Source organism: Urocitellus parryii, chromosome X (genome assembly GCF_045843805.1).
Source record: "Urocitellus parryii isolate mUroPar1 chromosome X, mUroPar1.hap1, whole genome shotgun sequence".
NCBI lineage: Eukaryota > Metazoa > Chordata > Mammalia > Rodentia > Sciuridae > Urocitellus > Urocitellus parryii.
The window spans coordinates 87,044,018-87,059,035 of record NC_135547.1 but is presented as its reverse complement, the minus strand read 5'-3'; the positions used below and the strand labels follow the sequence as shown (position 1 = coordinate 87,059,035).

Sequence of the window (15,018 nt, the reverse complement as noted above, 5' to 3'; positions counted from 1 at the left end):
AAAGGTATTGCGTACAACTAAAATAAATAAATATTTAAAAAATAAAACAGGTTTAAGCTCTATAGAGGATTTCTACAAAAACAAGTTCTTCAGGATAGGTAATAAGTAGGCAGTATTCCTGATTGAACACTTAAGTCAGAGTCTATCCAGGTGGTAGAATAAGGGTTTAAGGTACTGAGTAGGAAACTATACTCATTGGGCTCTTAGGTCCTTTGTAACTCTGAAATACTGATTCCTCCTAGCCAAGTCACCTTAAAAAAATATTAAGTCTCAGGCCGGAACAAGGGACTCATTCTATTTCAGAACACACTAGGAAAGAGGAAACCAGTTAAGTTGGCATCTATTTGGGCTGATACCCAGGAATCAACATGATGCCAGGATGGTCAGTACTCATCTTTATTGCTATGGAAAACACATCCAGGAAACTCCTTGACTAATCCAAAATGTGTTTCTGACCTTAACTAGCAGGAAATAGTGATAATTTCACTGTGATCCAATTTTTTCAGCTATATTTGGTAAACAACAACAACAACAAAAGATTTAAGCTGAGCGTGGTGGTGGAGCAGAAGGCTGAGGCAGAAGGATTGTGAGTTCAAAGTCTACCTCAGCAAAAGTGAGTTGCTAAGCAACTCAGTGCAACCCTGTCTCTAAATAAAATACAAAATAGGGCTAGGTATGTGGTTCAGTGGATGAGTGTCTCTGAGCTCAATTCCTGGTACCAAAAATTTAAAAAAATATATTTAAATCCATGCTCTGCCATACCTTATGCTGAATAAAAAAAAAACAAATCTCCAAAGATACACTGTATGATTTCATTTATATAGTATTCTTGAAATGATAAAATTGTAGAGATGGAAAATATTGGTTTTTCAGAAATTATGGATAGAGCAGGGGAAGAAAGTGGGTGATAGTCTAAAGGGATATTATTAGAAACATTTTTAAAGTAGCAATTTATTGGTTTTTACATTTTTTTGTTTACATTTAAGGTGTACAACATGATGTTTTGATATACATAGTGAGGTCTTTGTGGTGATAGAATACCACTGTATCTAATCTGAGGTGATAGTTATTCATATTCTCTCTCTCTCTCTCTCTCTCTCTCTCTCTCTCTCTCTCTCTCTCTCTCTCTCTCGCCGGGCAAAAGGAAGAGCTGGCAAAGGGCTCCATACCTCGAAATATATCCAGAATGTGCTTTCCCACATACCAACAGATGGTCTCAAAGTTGGGGAACTTGAAAAGATCTGCTGTGCTTAGCCTCTTCTCAATCTCATAGGCTCTGGAAAAAGGAGACAACAATTACAAGGATCCATTTACTGAGCATGTGCTATGAACCAGGTATTATTCTGGATGCCATGTATCTATCTCTGATTCTCACAATAAACCCATAAAACCTTGAATTATACAGTAGAAAACTTTAGCCTCAAAAGTTATATGACTTACCCAAAGTCACATAACTACTAAGTGAGGAAAAGATATTTTCTCAAGCTGAACATTATCAGGAACCAGAATCCATTCTTTCTGATTGTCCTGCCTCTTATACTGTGCTGCTCACTTTATGGAAGAGCTCAAGAATTCTGGTGGATAGGAATGACCAACTTCAGGACTTACTTGAGCTGCATTTCAATGTTAAGGCTGTGTAAAAAATTCCCACCAAAGGCAAGGCAGTCCACAGGGGTAAGAACAGCATGGATCCAACCTGCAGAGTTAACAAGGCAAAAATCATAGCTGGCAGAAGACATTTCTTCCTCCTGACATCTCTACTGCTTGCTCAGTTTAATCTCAACTCCTTAACAGTTTGCCTAAGAGTGACTCAGAACATTCTTAGTTCTTCTACCATTTCAATACCCAACCTGGCCTAGTCTGCCATCACTATAATCCTGAACTGAATCAACCTATGAGGTTAAACAACTTCCACTTGCCTCCTTCCCCACTACAAAAAAATCTTACTCTTGTTTCACCACTCTCTCATCTCTAAGGATATCACCTCCTTGCCATAATGCCTCCTTTTAACTCTACTCAGAGAAAAACAAAAATAACTTTTGTGCTATACAGACCTGGGTGCAAATTCGGCAATTTCCTGGCTAAATATCTATTTTACAGGTTGGTTGTGAAGCATGCACCCATTTAGAACACAATTTCCATGTGGCCCTTTTCTTCCTGAAACCTTGTGATTTTTGTTCTTAAATCTTTTCCATATTTATTTCCCCTTCTCCCTCTATTCCATCATACTAATGCCTTGGTTCAGATCCCTCATTGTTTCTCATCTTGGCTATTGCAACAACCTCCAAACTGGCTCCTCTACATTCACTGTTCTCTAGGTGTGGTCCAGGTCATTCTTGGGCTCCCTGAGAGAGCTCCTTCAGAGAATATGAGACCAAAACCCTTCCCTTAAACTGCCAAAATGCAAATACTAGTAGACTGTGATAAGCTATAAATATATAATGTTAATAACCAGACCAACCACTAAAAATAACTATAGCAAATAAAATTTGAGAGGTCCAGAAGAGTCAAAACAATCTTGAAAAAAAAGTTGGAGAATTAAAAATTCCCAATTTCAAAACTTACTACAAATGTATAATTGAAACAGTGTTACTGTCGCAAGGATACAAATCAATGTAACAGAATTCAAGGTCCAGAAATAAATCCGTATATCTGTATCAACTGATTTTTGATAGAGGTGTCAAGATAATTCATTGGAAGAAAAAATTTGAATGAAATTGAATGCTTTTCTCATACCATATATAAAAATTAACTCAAAATTAATAAAGTATCTAAATATATGAATAAGAGAACTATAAAACATATGGAAGAAAAACAGAGGCATAAATCTTCAACAGTTCTGCAGATAGACATCAAAAGCATAAGCAAAGAAAAATAGATTGACTGGGTATCAAAATTCATGACTTTTTTGCTTCCCAGGATACTACTAGGAAAGTGAAAAGACAATTCCCACGAATGAAAGAAAATATTCTCAAATAAAGTAACTGATAAAGGTCCAGTAACCAAAATGTATAAAGAATTCTTACAGCTCAATAATACAAAGACAACCAAATCACAAAATGGGCAAAGGATTTGAATAGACATTTTGCAAAAAAAAAGATATACAAACATCCAACAAACACATGGAAAGATGTTCAACATCAACAGTCATTAGGAAAACAGAAATCAAAATCTCAATGAGATAATATTTTATACCTTCTAGGCTGGCTATAATCATAAAGACCAACAATGACAAGTGTCAGGGAGGATATAAAAAAAATTGGAACTCTCATGCATTATTGCCAAGAATGTAAACAGTACATATAGCTGCTTCAGTACTAGTATGGCAGTTCCTCAAAAAGATAAACAGTGACGGTATCATCCTGCAATTCCCCTCCCATGTACATAACCAGGAGCGCTGAAAATACAGATTAAGTATCCCTTATCTGAAATGCTTGTGACCAAAAGTTTCAACATCTTGGGGATGGGATACAAGCCAACATGAAATTCATTTATGATTCATATTTACCTTATGTGCATATGCTAAAGGAATTTTAATTTATTTTTAGCCGTGTTTTGAATGTGACCAGGCCAAATATGAAGTTTTCATGTATTATGCTGGTGCTCAAAAAGTTTCAGATTTTAGAGTTGTGGTTCAGTGGTATAGTGCTTGCCTTCCATACATAAAACCCCAGGTTCAATCTCCAGCACCACACACACATTTTAAAAAGTTTCAGATTATAGATTGTTTTAGAATTCATATTTTCAGAATAGAAATTCTCAACCTGTTATGCTGTCACAATAACTTATACATGAATATTCATAGCAACATTATTCATAAATAAAAAAAATGGTGGAGCTGGGAATATAGCTCAGCAGTAGAGCACTCTGAGTTCGATCCTCAGCATCATACAAAAATTCAACTATCAACTGATGAATGGATAAACAAAATGTGGCAAAACCCACACTGTAGAATATTACTTAGCTATTCAAAAGAACAAAGAACTATACATGAACCCAAAAACATAACTATAAACCCATAAACTATAAACCCATACTATAACATGGATGAACTTTGAAAACATGCTTAGTGAAAGAGACTAGAGACAAAAGATAACATATTACATGATTCCATTTATGTAAAATAGTCAAGGGAGAAAATTCATACATAAAGGAAGTACAAAAGTAGTTGCCAAAGGCTGGGAGGAGGGAGGAATATTAAGTGACTGCTGCCAGGCATGGTGGCACGCTCAGGAAGACTGAGGCAGGAGGATTGCAAGTTCAAAGCCTGCCTCATCAACTGAACTGTACCCTTTAAAGTAGTAAATTTTATGCTATGTGAATTATATCTCAAATTTTTTTTCAAAAGCAAATTTAACTAAATGAAAATACAACATATCAAAATATGTGACACAGCTAAATCAGTACTGAGAGGGAAATTTATAGCACTAAATGCTTACATCAGAAAAGGGGCTAGGGTGGTGGCTCAGTGCTAGAGTGCTTGCCTAGCATGTGTGAGGAACTGGATTCAATCCCCAGCACCACATGTAAATAAGAAAAAATGAAGGCCCATTGACAAGTAAAAAATATTTTAAAAAAAGAAGGGAAGTCTTCAATCATCTAAGCTCCCATATTAAGACTAGAAAAAGGAGAGGAAAGTAAATCCAAAGAAAGCAGAGGAAAGGAAAAATAAAGATAGAAGCAGAAATCAATAAAATTGGAAAAGATAAATGAAACAAATAGTGGTTCTCAAAAAGATCAATGAAATAGACCAACTCTAACAAGATTAATGCAAATAAAAGAGAAGGCACAAATAATATCAGGAAGGAAACAGAGGATAGATCTGGAAGACATCAAAAAGGTAATACTATGAACAACTATATACACATAAATTTTAAGGAAAATTTTTTGAGGTGTACTCTCACTAAGATACACATGCTGGTCTCAAACTCATATGAGAGCTCAAGGCTGGAGTTGTAGCTCAGTGGTAGAGAACTTGCCTAGCATGTGTGAGGCACTGGGTTCGATCCTCAGAACCACATAAAAACAAATAAATAAATTAAAGGTATTGTGTCCATCTCCAACTAAAAAATACATTTTAAAAATATTCATGAGCAGCAATACTCCAGCGTTAGCCTTCCGAGTACCTGGCACATACCACCATACCTGGCCTATGCACATAAATTTGACAATTCAGATACAATAAGGTTGGAGGCATAGTTCAGTGGTAGATTATGTGCTTGAGATATTCTATCCTCAGTGCTGCAAAAAAAATTTAAAAATATAGAATAGGCCAATTCCTTGAAAAGCATAGATTACTGCAACTCATCTAACATGAAATAGACAATTTCAATGGCCTTATAAATATTAAAGAAATTGAATAGTAAAGAGTTCCCCAAAAAAGAAATCTTCAGGTCCATGTGATTTCACTAGAGAGTTTTACCAAAGACCAACTTCAAAAAATTTTCACAATAATTGTGATTATATAAGACATGAGATATCTAAATAAATGAAGAGATATTTGTGTTCATGAAAGACTTAATCAAGTGAAGATGTCAATTCTCCCCTAACTGAGACAACTGGGGAATTATTTCAAAAAAACCCAAACTCTATCCCATCTCAGATTTAAGAATTCTATAAGTAAAAGCCAGATATATATTGTTTAAGGAAAAATGTTCCACCCTCATCACAGGTTATTCTAATTTATTGACTACACTATAAGCCTTCCAGTCATTATTCCTATACTGGGAGCAGAGAGAAGCCTGTTCTCTGTCTAGCAAACTGACATTAACCCAATGCAAAGAACTCCACCAGCCTCCTCCTCCTGGACACCCATCCTAACCCCTCTATCTGCAACCTCCCCCAAGCAACCATGCTGCTTACTGGCCACCACATGAATTTTCCTGAGGTCTAGTTCTCAGCCTTCAGCTGGTATGAGAGAGATATCCCACATAATCAGGATAATACATTATGGGAAGAAACTGACTATGGTGCCACAGCTCTGTTCTTTACAACTTCCCCAAACCTCCCCCATAGGAGCCCAGGAAAGACCTGTAGGAATGAAAAGTGTCTGTCCTTGCTTCACGGAACACTTGTAGCACTTGTCCACCTGGTCCCCAAAGAACATCTCGTTCTGATTAGAGGAGCTGCTCCAGCACTCAAAGAGAGTCAGATTAGCATTTGTTGGGCGGATCAGGTAGAAAATCTTCTCACCCTGAAACAAAAAGAAGTTGAAGGGCCAAAAATACCATGAGTTGCCAGAAAAGTCCTTTGGAGGTGTTCCAAAAACCTATTCTCTCTCCCATACTCCATGACTATGGCAAGATGTCAGGGTTCTTTCCTAGATCCATCAGCCATCATTTTTATATGAATTTAGAAAACTTCAAAAGTCCTTTTTGCACTTTTTAGTTTCTACAAATTTGACAGAAACAATCTGAAAGGGGCATTTTGAACAAAACTGCTCAAGTTAGGACAAATGTACACCAAGTGCTCCTATTTTAGATATGATGCCAAATGAAAAATGGCCTCTTTAGATGAGTAGATCAATACTACTAACCCTAGGAGACTATAAGGCCACATTACTGATGAGAAGAAAATTGAATTTGCCTTCAAATGCCATTTACAGAGTGTTCCTTCTCACACCTGCAATCAAAGCTAATAAAAGTTTAAAAGTTCAGTAATCGCCCAAGGACTTCTGGAAGATTATATGTTAGGTGATTATCTGTTGGAAGAACATTTTATTTCCTAATTGTGTTTTGCCTGGATAATCACCAGATAATTTAGCAAAAAATAAACAAAAACCCACTATCATAAAGATATTCCCATAGCTTCATTGTTTAACAAGTATTTCACAATAATAAATTTCAACATAGGAAAGCAAAACTAAAAATATCTACTGTACAACTGGAGAAATTTGACAGCCCTGTAGATTAGCTAGTAGTATTATATCAATGTTAATTTACTCATTTGATAACTATATTGTGATTATATAAGAGAATACCTTTGCTTTTAAGAACTGCATACTGAATTATTAGAGATAAAGGACACTATGTCTGAAACTACTCTCAAGTTCTCAGAAAGTGTATGTGTATACATATATACACACATACATACATTTTATTATGCTTGATTTAAAGAGAAAAATATAATGAAATGGTAACATTTGGGAAATTTGGGTGGAGAATACACAGGAAATCTTCCCATTTTTTTTAACTTTTCTATGAAAATAAAATTATTTAAAAATAAAGACTTAAGCTAATCCCAGCAACTTGGGAGGCTAAGACAGGAGGATCATAAGTCAAGGCTACCTTAGCAAATTAGTGAGACCCTGCCTCAAAATAAAAAGCAAAAAGGACTGAGAATATTAAGTGGTGAAGTGCTCCTGTGTTCAATCCCCAGTGACAAAATAATAATAAAAACAAAATAAGAGTTAAATCTAGCATTTGCCTCAGCAGCATTTTCTATTTACATGCTGCAGGCTCCAGTTTTTTTCTTTTCTTTCTTTTTTTTTTTTTTGGTGGTACTAGGAACCAGTAACCTGCACATGCTGGTCAAATTTTATCACTGTGTTAAATCCCCAACACATTTTTTAAAAAAATTTTGAGGTGGGATTTTGCTAAATTGCACAAGCTGGCCTCAAATTTGCCATGCTCCTGTTATGGCTTAGATGTGAGTTGTTCCCCCAAAAGCTCATGTATGAGACAATGCAAACAAGTTCAGAGAGGAAATGATTGGGTTTAAAAAGTTTAAACTGATCAGTGCATTAATCCCCCTCTCAGGGGATTAATGTGGTAGTATCCCAAGGGAGGTAAGGTGTGGCTGGAGGAGGTGAGCCCCTGGGTGTATGCCTTTGGGGTTTATATTTTGTCCTTGTTCAGCAGAGCTCTCTCTCTGCTTCCTGGTATCATGTTCCCAGTTGCTTTCCTTTACCACTCTTCCACCATATGTCCTGGTTCACCTCTGGCCCAGAGGAATGGAGTAGGCCATCTACAAACTGAGACCTCTGACACTGTGAGCCCCAAAATAAACTATTTACTTTTTAAAGGACTTTAGTCACAGCAACAAAAAATCTGACTAAAACATCCTGCCTCAGCCTGCTCAGTATCTTAGAGATTACAAGTGTGCACCACAGCACCTGGCTCCAATCTTTTCATGATAAACCAATGGAAACAACTAGTTGAAAAGGTATAATCATTTAGACATCAACCATCATCCAAATAGCCTGCACACTTTCCTTGGCATTTCTATTAAGAAAATGAAATAGTATGAACAATGGTGAAAAACAATCAAACTTAGTTAGGAAATTTGTTTTCCAGACAGCAAAAATCCTTTATAATCACTGAAATATGCTAATTACTAATTATAATAATGAGTGAAAGGAAAATTACAGAAATTGTGACTTTAAAAGACTTCTCATATGTAGTCTATTATAATTGTGGTGGCAGATAAATGACTACATACAATTTTCAAAACTCATTTAACTGTACACTTAAAATAGATGAATTTTAATGTGTATGAATTATACCTTAATAAATGTGAGGGGAGCAGAAGTTTCTCATGATACCAGAATTTCTAAAGTAAATATGGACATTTTTATACATGTTGGTTGGAGTATAAATTGGTTCATTTAAGGAGGTAACAGTGGGGGAAAAACTTAGGCATCTGCTGTTATTCAAAAAAAATTTTTGATTGAGCATTAAAACTATAGAAACAGACCATCATCATTTTATTATATGGAACATCCACCAAGGAGAAAATCCTGACAGAATAATTATATAAAAATATCACCCAAACAGGATCTAGGAGGTAAGTAGACCCAAGCAGCATATTTTGTGCTGTCATTTGACACAAGCAGGGATGCTCAAGGCCTGGCTCTCTCCAGAAGTCATATCCATTCCTACCTTGAGCACATGATACCAGACTGAGGTGCCACCAAAGTCAATGTGAAAATCTGTATAACTATCCCGCACACTCATGAGGCAGTACTTCTGCACATTGGGTCTCTCAAAGACACACTCCTCAGGCCACAAGTTCTCAACCCATGACAGCTTGCGAACAATCTTAGGTGTCTCCACAAGGTTGGAAAGCCTACCAAGGAAGGAGTAGAAAGCAAATGTTAGTTCTGATTGGGAACTGAAGGATGATGCCTGAATAAAATCCCAGTATCTCATTGACAGATAAGACAGAACAAGTTCTTTCCATGTATAAGTTGGATCAGCATCTTTATTTCACACAGTTCCCAAAATCCAAACCCCAACACCACAGCCTTTCCCAGGAGAAGGTAGTTGTTTCTTCCACTAAATGCTCATACTATCCATACTTGGCAATTAGTTTATAACAGTTATTGTATCATCTCCACATAATAGTATCTTTTATTTATTTATTTATTTATATATATATATTTTTAGTTGTAAATGGACACGATACCCTCATTTTGTTTGTTTTTATGTGGTGCAGAGGATTGAGCCCAGTGCCTCACAGGTGTGAGGAAAGTGCTCCACTACTGAGCCACAACCCCAGCCCCTCATAGTATCTTCTTTATGAGAAGTCATTAGTGAAACCTCTCAGGGAATCAGTTCTAGGTAAACAAGTGTTACTCTGAAACATCTGCTTGATTTTATCCCTTATAAAACCACAGATCTTATAATGTTGCACTCTCCTCTTTGTTCCAACTTTTAAAAAATTCAGTGAAAACTCAGTCCACCCCGACTATCCAGACATTCATACATTGCATGGCATGTGCAGAGTACTATCATATGCTCCCTATTTTTCCACCTTTATTTTCCTTTGTTCTAATATTCTAATATTCTCTTTTCCCCCTCTCTGCATCTCTGTAAGCTATCTCAGATAGTCTTTCATGATAAAGTATAACACAAATCCCATCCCAAAGGCTAAAACTACCAGGAAAAAGGGAAAGGAACACAAATATATACTCAGCATACCAGCAGTTGCAGACACTTTGTCAGATTTTTTTTTTTTTGTTACCCTTGCCCTCCTACCTGGTATCAGAGAATTCCAAACTAATGACATTGAGGACTTTCTCCCTCTTCCCGCTGTAATAATATTTCACAAAATCACCAAGCTTCATCTTGCAGTCAGCCTGACGGGCCACATCAATCACATCAATCTCCTTGTCAGAACCTAGAGTAAAGAGATTGGTTCTGTACCAAGTGAAATCAAGGAAAGGGGAAGACTCACTGGTTTATCACAAGCATATGGCCTTTTACTCAAAACTACTGTCCTTGAATGATGTATATATGTATGCACGTGTGTGTGTGCATTAAGGAGGTAGACCTATGTGGTGGGTCCAGGTTTGCTAGGACTATGAAACTACCTGACACAGAGTTCCACATAGAGTACATCCTACCTTCCTTGGCCGTATTTCCTTATTCTCTTCTTCTATCCCCCCAAAATCATGTCCAGAGTAACAACTGGCATATGAGGGTAAGAGTCAAAGACACTTATCAACTGAGGACAATAAAGCCATGATCCCTAAAATTCCACAGGCAAAAATGGGGCTCAACCTAATTTTTGTGGTCTATTAAGAGGAAAAAAGAGGAAACTTAAGATTTTGGCTCTAGATTTACCCAAGAATGACTCCAGGTAAGCTATTCAGATGCCCAAGATGATAGAAAGTAAATGCAAAAGGTGGATTGGAGGGAAAGGGACATAGACCTTGGTAAGAGTGGAATATGTCAGTTAAGAGGATCTGCAGTGTCTTACCAACATAGTGTTCCACATCCCTCACAGTGAATGATGGCGAGGGCAGCGTCATTCCCAACCCATCCTTCTTCAAGACCAGGATGGGTACACTGAAGCTATTCTCTTCCAGAAATTCCACAGTCAACTGATTTCCAGTGGGCTTCAGAATTACTTCATCTGAGCTGTGGGCCACAGGAAAGAAATCTTGAGTCTGAGGCTGGGCTCACTAAAGGCCTCATGGGAAGCTATTACTCAAAGAGTGGGGTCATCCCCGGGGAGCCTCATATGAACTGGTGACTAATGGCATAAACCTCATGTGCCAGGGAAGAAACAACCTGTCCAAGGCTAAAGATAAGGTCATTGGCAAAGTTTAGGAATATCCAGTCAATAGGGTGCTTTTCTCTGGATGACAAAAGAAGAAATCAGGAACAGCCTGCCTAGGAAGAAAAGACACATCTAATAAGATTATTTTCTCAACATTCTTAATCAGCTAGGAAACAAGAGTGTTTCTTTTTTTTTATTTTTTAAAAATATTTTTATACCTTTATTTTATTTATTTACTTTTATGTGGTGCTGATGATTGAACCCAGGGCCTCACATGTGCTAAACAATTGCTCTACGACTGAGCCACAATCCCAGCCCAACAGGAGTTTTAAAAAGAACATGCTGGTAAAAAGATAAAAGACTTAAGCCTGGCATGCTGATGCACACTTATAATCCCAGAAGCTTGGGAGGCTAGGACAGGAGAATCAAGTTCAAAGCCAACCTCAGCAAAAGCGAGGTGCTAAGCAACTCAGTGACACCCTGTCTCTAAATAAAATACATAATAAGGCTAGGGATGTGGCTCAGTGGTTGAGTGCCCCTGAGTTCCATCCCTGGTACTAACAAAAAAGGATAATAGACTAGCTGGGGATGTACCTCAGTAGCAGAGCATGTGCTTAGTGGGCACAAGACCCTGGGTACAATCCCCAGCACCACAAAAAAAAAAAAAAAGATAATAGACTATTTGACAAGTTGTGTTAGGACAAACATATTAAGAGCTTAATATCTATCTAACTCTAAGTGGCCCAAAGATTAAATTGCAAAAACTAAAGCCATAAGGGTAGTGGAAAAACCATGAAGTGCCAAGGCCCAGTAGTCACTAAAATTAGTAATAAATAAATTTAACTAAATAAAAAATTAAAAATTTCTTCAAGGAAAGCTGTTATAAATTACTAAGAAACAGTAAAACAATTGAAAAATTATCAATATAAGCAGATGGTTACCAGACAAAGAAATAAAGATAAGGGCTGGGATTGTGGCTCAGCGGTAGAGAGCTCAAAAACACATGTGAGGCCCCGGGTTCAATCCTCAGCACCACATAAAAATAAATAAATAAAATAAAGGTATTGTGTCCAACTACAACTAAAAAATAAATATTTAAAAAAGAAAGATGACATATAAATGTACAAAAATCTATTTACCTCCTTCATAATTAAAGTAATATAAGTAGAAACAAAAATATTTCATTTTATCTTATCAGAAGGGCAAAAATAGTTTGATAATAAATAATGTTGGCTAGGATATAGGGAAATCAGCACCCTTAACACATTGTCTGTGGAAGTATGAAATGGTGCAAACACAATGAAAAAAATGGCAACATTTAAAATTTTAAAGCCCAGCCTCTTTGACCTAACAATTTCACTGAAAGACAGTAAATCTACATATATGTTCACCACATATGCAAAAATGTTAAGTACATAGATATTCACAGAAGTATTTTTCTAATACCAAAATATCTGCACAACTTAAATGTTCATCAATAGAGAACTAGTTAAATAAATGTTGTATCCAAATAATGTAATACTAAATAGCCTTAAAAAGAATGAAGAACATCAGTATATGTGTTATGGATTTATCTCCAAGATATATAGTTTAAGTTAAAAAAGGAAGATGAATATATGGTTTCCATTTGTGTCCAAAAATGAAAAGAGCTGAGCACATTAGCACATACCTGCAATCCCAGCAGCGTGGGAGGCTGAGGCAGGAGGATCACAAGTTCAAAGCTAGGCTCAGCAATTCAGCAAGGCCCTCAGCAAGACCCCTTTCAAAATAGAAACTAAAAAGAACCAGGGATGTGGCTGAGTGATTAAGTGCCACTGGTTCAATCCCTTGTTTATAAAAAGAAGAAAAAGAAACATACATGCAAGGTTATTTTTGAAATAATTCACAAGATATTAAATGACTTAGGAAGGACCTAAGAGGTCTGGGGTGGAGAAGAGACTCACAGGCCTTTAAAAAAAAAGCAAAAAAAAAAAAATATTAAGATGAAAAAAAATAATACTTAATCCTAAATAACACTTCAATCACAGAAAACCTGAAAATGCCCCCTCCAAAAAAAACAAGTAAAAGAGTTCTTCATTCATTAACTTTCAACTCATTATCTTTGCTCAATTCATAAATTATTTAATCTATTTTTAATAAGGCAGCTCAATAAAAAAAGGAAAAAGAAACTTCTTTTTGATTGAAAAAAGAAATAGATGACCACTCAAAAATTTTTATTTTTAAAATGTTTCCTCTTCTCTGCCCAGCATGGCAGTGCATACCTGTAGTCCCAGCATCTCAACAGACTAAGGCAGTAAGTTTTTAAGTTCAAGACCAGCCTCAACAACTTAGCAATGCCCTAAGCAACTTAGCAAAATGCTGTCTCATAATTAAAAAAGGGGGCTGGGATGTAGCTCAGGGGTATAGCCACTGGGTTCAATCCTCATAATATTCACAACAACAACAATAATAAAGGTCTATGGATGAAAAAAGACTTAGAATGGTCATGGTTAGGAATCTGATAAGAGTTCATTATAAGCAGCAATTAATCCCTAGTACCAAAAACAAAGTTTTTCCTTCTCTACAATGAGAGAATTAAATTTACTTATTTTTAAAGATTCCTTCCAGCCGGTTCTAACACTTTGTGGGGGCATATAAATATCATCTTCTGGCTTTTGGGACTACTACCTCCCAATTACTGCACGTTCTTGTTTGTTTATTTGCAGTGGTGGGGACTGAACTTAGGGTATTACACATGCTAGGACAAATTTTTACAAGTGGACTATAATATATTATGCACATCAAATTAAACTTTAGCTATTATTTATCAGAAACTGACCAAAACAGAAATTTCCTCCCCAGAGGGAACTTAAGGAGCCCAGAAAATGTCCATGAATGGGGTGACACCTAATAGCACAGACATTGGAAAAGTTGAGAAGAGATGGGTTCCAGCCTCCCAGAGCCCTAAGGTCCTCACCTGTCAAAAGTCCTACTGCGGAGTTCTCGAATGAACATAGGGCTCCCAGTCTTCACTGGCTTCCCCTTATGTGTTTCATGCCCTTTTGAAGATCCACGGCGTTTTTTCACTAAGCCAGAAAAAGACACAAGATCATGAGTCAGAGTGCCCGTGATCTATGATTCCAAGAACAAAGGCCTCAACAGTTTCTTCCTGTCTATCAACCCCCAAAAATACCAGGAGTCAATGAGGCTCTCAGACTCAGGAAAGTTCCTATTGAAGATGGGTGCTTTCTCTGGGCAATCCCTGGGAAGGAAGGCAGGTAAAGCTATACATTTCTGTCCTCTTGTTGCAGCAGCTGCTGACCTACACAGGTTTCTGCTATTTCCTAAAGATGATGAATCTGAAGCACTCAGACAAAGGCAATCACCCTCCCAAGCTTCCTTTGTTCTCTCCCTCCTTTAGACCAACTTCTGATGGAAACTCTAAGATCTACTTACTAATGGAGGGACCATGTAAGACCTCACAGTTGGGGCAGTGGTACAGGTCAATGTCAGCAGCCTTCTCCTCTTCAACTCCAACACAACTGGAAAAGAAAAAAACGGCCAAGGTTTATAAAAATATTATTTTCATAAGGTATAGAACAGTGTTGTTCAGTACAGTAGCTTGTCAGCATGGTAGCTATTACATATGACTATTTACATTTAATTAAAATTAAGTAAATTTAAAATGCAGTTCCTTGGGCTGGGCTATAGCTCAGTGGCAGGGCACCTAGCATGTGTGAGTCACTGGGTTCAATCATTAGCACCACATAAAAATAAAACAAATAAAATAAAGGCATACTGTCCATCTACAACAACAACAAAAATTTTAAAATAAAACAAAATACAAGGGCTGGGGATTGGTAGAGTGCTTGCCCCACATGCACAAAGCCCTGAGTTCAATCCCTAGCACCACAAAAATAAAAAAGTAATAAATTAAAAAAATAAAATTCAGTTCCTCTATCACACTAGCTACATTTCAAGTGTTCAGTGGCCACATGTAGTTAGTTGCTACCATATTGAACAGATTATAAAACA

The 15,018-nt window shown here is 36.8% G+C and overlaps 1 protein-coding gene across 2 annotated transcripts in view; it reads right to left on the bottom strand.

Moving 5' to 3' along the window:
• Phf8 (PHD finger protein 8) overlaps window positions 1–15,018 on the bottom strand; it is a 151,369-nt gene that overhangs the window by 105,210 nt on the left and 31,141 nt on the right. For both annotated transcript variants that reach the window (XM_026407417.1, XM_077793830.1), the window contains 8 exons: window positions 14,440–14,525; window positions 13,961–14,069; window positions 10,702–10,862; window positions 9,978–10,119; window positions 8,880–9,066; window positions 6,031–6,193; window positions 1,609–1,696; window positions 1,170–1,276 (listed from right to left, as the gene is read on the bottom strand). In XM_026407417.1, coding sequence (XP_026263202.1) covers window positions 1,170–1,276; window positions 1,609–1,696; window positions 6,031–6,193; window positions 8,880–9,066; window positions 9,978–10,119; window positions 10,702–10,862; window positions 13,961–14,069; window positions 14,440–14,525 — 1,043 coding nt within the window. The remainder of the gene's footprint in view (window positions 1–1,169; window positions 1,277–1,608; window positions 1,697–6,030; window positions 6,194–8,879; window positions 9,067–9,977; window positions 10,120–10,701; window positions 10,863–13,960; window positions 14,070–14,439; window positions 14,526–15,018) is intronic.